This window comes from Gadus macrocephalus, chromosome 4 (assembly GCF_031168955.1).
Source record: "Gadus macrocephalus chromosome 4, ASM3116895v1".
Lineage (NCBI taxonomy): Eukaryota > Metazoa > Chordata > Actinopteri > Gadiformes > Gadidae > Gadus > Gadus macrocephalus.
Genome location: NC_082385.1, coordinates 33,503,750 through 33,512,237, shown reverse-complemented (window position 1 = coordinate 33,512,237; position 8,488 = coordinate 33,503,750). Strand labels below are relative to the sequence as shown.

At 53.3% G+C, this 8,488-nt stretch overlaps 1 protein-coding gene across 1 annotated transcript in view; it reads left to right on the top strand.

Annotated features, from left to right (window-relative positions):
- Positions 1-8,039, top strand: part of trak2 (trafficking protein, kinesin binding 2) — a 19,413-nt gene extending 11,374 nt beyond the window's left edge. The window contains 6 exon segments of the mRNA XM_060049175.1: positions 726-1,048; positions 1,467-2,057; positions 2,937-3,036; positions 4,699-4,837; positions 4,839-5,248; positions 5,250-8,039. Coding sequence (XP_059905158.1) covers positions 726-1,048; positions 1,467-2,057; positions 2,937-3,036; positions 4,699-4,837; positions 4,839-5,248; positions 5,250-5,484 — 1,798 coding nt within the window. The 3' untranslated portion in view covers positions 5,485-8,039.
- Positions 8,040-8,488: the final 449 nt, after the last annotated feature.

Below are 8,488 nucleotides of genomic sequence, written 5' to 3'. Positions count from 1 at the left end.
TACAATTTTTTTCTTTTTTTTTTCTTTTATAATTGACATTTACATTGAGGGCATTTAGATGGCTTTCTCATCTTTTCCGATAAAGCCGATCATGTCCTGTTCTTATAACGTCTCCAGGGGTTTGAACCCCCCCAGCAGATGGAGTTGCTTGCTTCCCTCCCTCTGGATGTGAGTCTGCGGTCTCATGACCTCCTTGTAAAGATGAATCCCAGACGGGGAATGTTTGCGCCAGAGCATCAAGTCCAGCAAAGAAAAAATAAAATGTAAAAATATATTTTTAGTTTTTTTCTAGAAGGAAATGCAATGATAACGTCAGTGTCAGTGGATAGTGTTTGTACCTGGTGCCTTGGTAGGTACAAGGATCTGACCCATCGTTGTTCCATGTGACCCCCAACATGAGTGTTAGGAGAGACCCCCATCATGAGTGTTAGGAGAGACCCCCATCATGAGTGTTAGGAGAGACCCCCATCATGAGTGTTAGGAGAGACCCCCATCATGAGAGACCCCCATCATGAGTGTTAGGAGAGACCCCCATCATGAGAGACCCCCATCATGAGTGTTAGGAGAGACCCCCATCATGAGTGTTAGGAGAGACCCCCATCATGAGTGTTAGGAGAGACCCCCATCATGAGTGTTAGGAGAGACCCCCTTTAATTAATGTCCCAAGCGACCCCGGGTTATGAGAGCCGGCCGCGCGTGACGTTCTCCCGCCGCTGTGTTCGTAGGGACGATCACCGGTCGGCCCCGGGGCCGCGCCCGCCGGGCCCTCCCGCCGGCGACCACCTCAGCGACGCCATCCGCCGGCTCTCCCTCCGGCGCCACAACTTCCTGTGCGAGCGCAAGTTCTTCCAGGCGGAGCGCCAGCGGAAGACGGAGGCCCTGGGGGGGGGGGCGGGGCTGGAGGAGGGCGAGGGCGGGGCCAGCGGCGCGTGCTCGCCGGCGGGCAGCGGCCGCTCGTCCTGCTCCAACCTGTCGGAGCTGTCGGCGGCGTCGGGCGGGTTCAAGAGCTTCCTGCCCGAGAGGCTGCAGATCGTCAAGCCCATGGAGGGTGAGTGGCGGCGGGGGGGGGGGGGGGGGGTCTCACTGGGACGGCGGCGGAGGACCCGGGGTCTGACCGTCCTCTCGTGGGAGGAGTTAGGGTTGGGAGCACGTGCGTGGAAGGAGTACCTGTCACGCTTTGAGTTATTTTATGATACAGTGTGGATGTTTCGGAGCATAGTTTGGGTAAGGTGTGCGTGTGCGTGTGCGTGTGCGTGTGCGTGCGTGTGCGTGTGCGTGCGCGTGCGTGTGCGTGTGCGTGTGCGTGTGCGTGTGCGTGTGCGTGCGTGTGCGTGTGCGAGCTGGTGCTGGTCAACTGGAAACGTGTGCCGTGTTCCTTGCCCATTAACATATGATAGAACGTATAATTACTGAAGGCCTTTTGCCCCCCCCCCCCCCCCCCTTGCCTCCCTACCCCCCCCCTCTAGGCTCCCTGACGCTGCACCACTGGCAGCAGCTGGCCCAGCCCCACCTGGCCACGCTGCTGGACCCCCGGCCGGGGGTGGTGACCAAGGGCTTCCGCCCGCTGTCCCACGACCGGGACCCCCCCGCCCCCTCCTACCGGCTGGACGACCCGGAGGAGGAGGACGAGGAGGAGGGGGGGCGGGGCCGCGCCGGGGGGGCCGAGAAGGGCTCCACGGAGCGGGGCAAGCCCGTCGAGAAGGACGAGGAGGAGGAGGAGGAGGAGGAAGGGGGCATCGTGTTTGAGGTGCGCGTCTCGTCCACGCCCGAGGACCGGCGGGAGCGGCCCAGGCTGCCGGGGTCGCCGTTGCCCTCGGCGACGGACCTGCGCCCGCCGCTGTTCAGGCCCCTGGCGGCCGTGGGCGCCGTGTCCTACGCCTCCGCCCTGCGAGCTGAGCTCACCCCAGGCTCCGCCCCCGGCCCCGCCCCCGTCTCCCCCTGTGCGGTGCAGCCCGTTGCCGCGGGAACCGCCCCGCCGAGCGACGCGGCGCCCGGTCCCGTCCGACCGGAGGGCGCGGCGGTCGCCTCCGCGGGCGCGCCGGCCGTCTTGTCGTCAGGTAAAGAACGCCGTCGTCACCCGTTGCTAGGGACGGCAGAGTTAGCCGTCGCGCGGATGAGTCGCACGTCGTCGGCCTCCTAGCTTGAAAAAAATGCCTGAGTCAAATTGATGGGAATGTAATGAGATGGCCTACCTTTGAAGATTTGCTCCGCCTTGAATAAATGTATATTTACTAGTGCTGTCAAGCGATTAAAATATTTAATTGTGATTAATCGCATTAATGTCATAGTTAACTCGCGATTAATCGCCAAAAAAAATGATGGAAAAATGTACGCCGTTAAAATTGGTTTGCGTTCACGCCTTTCATAACGCGGGAATGTAAATGGCGCTCTGATTGGATGCAGCCAATGAGGCACAGTGAATCAGCAGCGTTAGGAAGTTAGAGTTAGGTTCGATTTCACAATGTGGCCAAAATGTAAGGAAATGATGCTACGAGGCTAACGATGTGTCGTTTTGGTTTTCACTTTGTGACCTGACTTGTAAAAGCGACATCAAGTATGACCCTCTTACTGAGGGACTCTGGGTCACATCAAAGTTCAAAGTCTGCTTTATGTCGATTCAAAAATTGCCACACAAGTGCAGGATATATAGAGGGGTTTTTTTGTCGGAAAGGAGTAGAAAACGATAAAATTTGGTCAAATAAAATAAGTAATATTTACAATCAATGAATTCCAAATATTGCAAAATAATTCAGAAATGTGCAAAGGTAGGCGAAACCAAACGGTAAAACATAAAAACGGTGTATATACAATAAAGTCCATCATCCGCCCTCAACCCAGCCGCTTGTTCCCAGCCTGCTGCTTGGAAACTTCAGTCTAACGCTGTTGTTGCTCTGCTTGTTTTCCGACGACGGCATCGCGGCTCCGCCCTTCTGCAGCGCAACACCCGGGCAAGTGCCAGAGCTCCACCTACTCCACCTACACCGTCACCACCTGCCGCATCCTCCACCCCAACGACATCACCCAGGTCACCTCCAGGTAGCCACGCCCGCGCCCCTGCCTTCTCCGTCACCCCGCGGTGTTTCTCTGGGGTTCTTTTTCTGCATTGCAGCGTATGTGAAGGAATCGTGCTTGGAAATAAATCGAGGGATGCACCGAATATTCGGCCACCGAAAATGTTCGGCCGAAAATGGGCCAAAACATCATTTTAGGTTTCGGTCGAAGGAGTAAAAAGGCAGAAAAAAATACACCGAACATTTTTTTTTTTTATAAAAAAAAAATATATATATATATTATTTTACTCATTTATTTAAAGGTACATTGTTCTTAAATTTTTGCTATAAGGTCTGCTGGAATGTTAGAAAACGTTCAGTATTAAATAAATATTTTGTATCAAATTTGTAATTGATTTTTTTAATTGAAAAGCAAGACAAAAAAGTTTATAAAGGACATTTAATTGTTTGATTTTTGCAATGGTGAAAAATTAAAGCAAAATGAATGAAAAACAGCAAAAGCCACATTCAGTATTCGGCTTTCGGCCAAGAATTTTCATTTCGGTGCATCCCTCACTCACTAAGTCTCACTCACTCACTCACTCACTCACTCACTCACTCACTAAGTCTCACTCACTCACTCACTCACTCACTCACTCACTCACTCACTAAGTCTCACTCACTCACTCACTCACTCACTCACTCACTCACTCACTAAGTCTCACTCACTCACTCACTCACTCACTCACTCACTCACTCACTCACTAAGTCTCACTCACTCACTCACTCACTCACTCACTAAGTCTCACTCACTCACTCACTCACTCACTCACTCACTAAGTCTCACTCACTCACTCACTCACTCACTAAGTCTCACTCACTCACTCACTAAGTCTCACTCACTCACTCACTCACTCACTCACTCACTCACTCACTCACTCACTCACTCACTCACTAAGTCTCACTCACTCACTCACTCACTAAGTCTCACTCACTCACTCACTCACTAAGTCTCACTCACTCACTCACTCACTCACTCACTCACTCACTAAGTCTCACTCACTCACTCACTCACTAAGTCTCACTCACTCACTCACTCACTCACTAAGTCTCACTCACTCACTCACTCACTAAGTCTCACTCACTAAGTCTCACTCACTCACTCACTCACTCACTCACTCACTCACTCACTCACTAAGTCTCACTCACTCACTCACTAAGTCTCACTCACTCACTCACTCACTAAGTCTCACTCACTCACTCACTCACTCACTCACTAAGTCTCACTCACTCACTCACTCACTAAGTCTCACTCACTCACTCACTCACTCACTCACTCACTAAGTCTCACTCACTCACTCACTCACTAAGTCTCACTCACTAAGTCTCACTCACTCACTCACTCACTCACTCACTCACTCACTAAGTCTCACTCACTCACTCACTCACTCACTCACTCACTCACTCACTCACTCACTCACTCACTCTCACTCACTAAGTCTCACTCACTCACTCACTCACTCACTCACTAAGTCTCACTCACTCACTCACTCACTCTCTCCCTCCCCCTCTCTCTCTCCCCCCCTCTCTCCCTCCCCCTCTCCCCCCCTCTCTCTCTCCCCCCCTCTCTCCCTCCCCCTCTCTCTCTCCCCCCCTCTCTCTCTCCCCCCCTCTCTCCCTCCCCCTCTCTCCCCCCCTCTCCCCCCAGCTCCCAGCCCGTGTGGTCGGTGGCGCCCCCCGCCCCGCCCAGCTCCCTGCGGACGGGCCCCAGCACCCCGGTGACGCCCTGCCGCCTCAACCTGGGGGGCTCCTCCTGCTTCCCCCCCCGCCGCCCGTCCGCCCCCCCCCCCCCCCGCCGCCGCCGGCCTCGCCAAGCTGGTCCTGGAGCGCGGCATCTCGGCCTCGGCGCGGCCCGCCCCCTCCCCCCGCCGCCCCGCCCCCCTCCTCCCCCAGGGCCCGGCCGGCGGCCCCCCGCCCCCCGGCGGCCCCCCCGCTGGCGCCGCCGGCGACCAACGGCCCGCGCTCGCCCTCGACAACTTCCTGGCGTCGCGGCCCGCCGAGCTCTTCCTGCAGGACGTGTACGGGCTGAACCTGGGCCGGGCGCCCCCCCACCCCGACCTGCCCAGCCCCCGCCCCGGCCCCCCGCCCCCCAAGGGCAGCGGGGGCGGCGGGGGGCCCGACCCCGTCAGCGTGGGGCTGGTGGAGCGGCTGTGTCGCCTGGGGTTCGGCCGGGTGCTCCAGGGCCCCGCGGACCCCCCCCCCCCCCTCCTCCTTCGTGGTGGCGGCGGGGGGGGGCAGCCTGCTGGCCGGCCTGCGGCGCAACCAGAGCCTCCCCGTCATGATGGGGGCGCCGCCGGCCCGGCCCCGGCCCCCGGCCCCCCCCACCTCGCTGGCTCTGCCCCCCCCGCCCTGGGGGGACCCCAAGGGGCAGCAGAGGAGGGGGAGGCTGTCCTCCTTCACCCAGCCCCCGTCCTCCGGGGCCGGGAGGCACTGAGCGAGGGGGGGGGGGGGGGGGGGGGGTACGTGTGGCTGCCGTGCACCTCCTCCCTTCTGATCTGCCCCCTCCCCATCCCCATGGCAACTCTCCCACCCTCGTCGTCGTCGTCCCCCCGCTCGGGACTGAAACGGTTTCCACGGAAACGATTTGGTTCCCTCGTCTTTTCTTAAATGATGATTATTGACGTGATTCTTTTAAAAGCACAATGGACGGCGCATGGTTGAGCTGCGACTTTGTATGCGTTGGGATGCCTGCTGATGCCTTAATCCGCCTGTATTGGGGTTAGGGGAATGGGGTGGGGGGGGGGGGGGTGCTCTGAGGTCAGGCTCAGGTTTGGGTTCTGAGGAAAATGCAAAATGGAGAATAATTCCTGTAAAATGCGTACCATTTTGACCCCGTTGCTTCTGCAAGGCTCTGGGTGTTGGCGTACAAGAGGTGGAGGTTTGAGGAAGTGAAGGAAGGGTGCCTGAAAGTGATGAAGGAGGTGAGGGTTTTGGGGAAAATGAAGAAGTTTGGTCTCAGTAAGTGTCGTGGGGTTTTCAGTAATGTTTGAACCCAGCAGGAGAGGAGGGGGATAGGTTGAGGGGGAGAGGGAAGGGTCGTCCAGGGCCTTGTGTCTAGGGTCTCTTCCAGGGCCTTGTGTCTAGGGTCTCTTCCAGGGCCTTGTGTCTAGGGTCTCTTCCAGGGCCTTGTGTCTAGGCCGTACATCTCAAGAAACTAGGGTCAGGGTCGGGGCTAACGCTGCTTCTTTGTTGCTTGCGCGCTCAAACGAGGACTACATATCCCTATGTCACCGGCGTTTTTTATATCAAACCTTTTATTTAAAATAGAAACATTGTCTTTTAAGGATGGGACAATTTTCTTTGTTTAATTCTGACAAACTATGTTTTTACGACGCAGCTCTGTAACGGACCTCCCTGTAGGTTCTTTCGTCAACTGACGTTTAGATCCACCGTCGCAAGGAGCTCGGTGGGAATGTGTCGTCTGGTCAGCCATAACCTGGTGCCACAGGTGGGTACTACGGTTAGAACCTTGAATAAATAGCTGTTTACTTATTTGACCGGGTTTTTTAACTAGTTGACCGTGGCAACGCTAGTGCCCGTTCGCGTCCACTGTGTTTTGTCTTTTTGTTCCTACCATTTGCATATTTGACCAGCATGCACTGCTGCACTGATCCACTAGGGCGAAATGGCCGAAGTCAAAATATTTTATACTTTTTGCGGCTGTTATTTTTTGGTTTGTTTTTATGCCTAATGCTTCTTAAAGAGAAGCAACAGACAGTTTTGCCACGGGTTCGATTTTATTTTAAGCCATGGTTGTACGATTATCGGAATGCACTTATTACTTTCGTTAGAGTTTAAGAATGTTTTAGTTTTTTTCAAACGAGCTGCACGGGTTTGGTTAAAAAACGCTCACCAATGAGAATTGGGGTCGTATTTTATGGGTTTAGGATGGGGGGGGAGTGTATCAGATTCTCAGGCTCACGTCGTGTTGGCGGCTCCGTACTTGGATGGGGGGAGGGGGCACTCTGGCACATGCTATTTAGTTGTGGTTCACCTTATTGTTGATTGTTGTGTTTATTCTTCAGTGGTTAGCTAGCTGGTCTGGGCACTCAGCGTCATCCCGGGTTCAGTACAAGGACAAAACCATGGACTTTCTTTTTAATAACAGGGGGCCTGGTTTCGTTATCGATTTCCGATTTTCAAGCGCAATATCTCCAACAACCACAACAACACCGTCCCAAATGCGGAATTTATACTTTTACAATTCTCGATCTGTTCAGTTACATTAATACTCAAAATAATTTAATCGGGGCCTGTTTGAGACGGTGGCAGTTTGGGAATTGTGCATCTGGGATATGTTTTAACACCCAAGTTGGCCCTTGTGAGTCCTGACTTAAGCTAGCTTTCCTTGCAGTCCATCTGTCTTTCTGCCCAAACAATCCTGTACCGATGGAATATTGCACGTATTTCTTTCTCACAAATGTACATTTTTATTTTTCATTTATTGATGACCGTGTAGGCAATATAGAATAACACTGTACAGGATATATAAATGCGTGATTTAACAAGGCTAATTTAGCAGGCATTAACGCAGTCATCAAAAGATATTGCAACATCGCATTATCACAAACCTTTCTTATTTGTTTTGTTTTAAAAACTGTATATCAACCGCACAAGGTTTGCAAACCAAATACTTTTTTTGTAATTAGTGTCGACATTGACCGACGTAGATATCCAGTAAGCTAACGTGTGTGTGTGCATAATAACTAGCTAACGCTAACACTAGAGATGCCGTTTTTGCTTCGGAATTTTCAGGGCGTTAATCGGCAACGGTAAACCGGGAAACTTCGGCTCCGTTCTGATTGGTTCATCCCACAGCTTTGTTTTTTCCTCGCAGAACCTTCGTGGTCGAATCCACACACGGACCTCTGTCTTCTGTTTTTGTTTGTTTGTTTGTTGTGGTGGTATGAACCGCCTGGTGACGTCACCCTGCCTACGTCCTGTCGTTCGGTTGCCTCTTTTTTTATAAAATAAATCCATGGAAATGAATGGCAGTGACTCGTTTGTTTGTTCTGATGTTGTTGCTCCTCGCATGTGAAGATATGAATGTGACGTTAAACAGAAAAAATAATAATCAGAAAGGAAAGTGAGAATCGGAGAAGAGCTGACTTCTTGACGACATCAAATTTTCATTAGTTTTAGAAGAAGTAGAGGTTTTAAAGATATGCTATTGGAATGTTCGTTGAACAAAAAAGGTACCTGCTTTAAATTTGTTGCACGATGATCAGAAAATAAACAGTTTTCGCCCAAGAGGCGGGGCTTAAAGGCTCAGTTACGGTTCCACGTCGACGCAACGCAGGTGGGTTTACGGACCCGTTACGTCCTTGCGGACCCTCCTTGGGTCTGACGCAAGGGCCTGACGCGCGCCTACCAAAAAATTGTCACCTTCCGTTTTTCGGCGTCGCAGCAGCAAGGGCTGTGATCGGTCCCCTCACTGA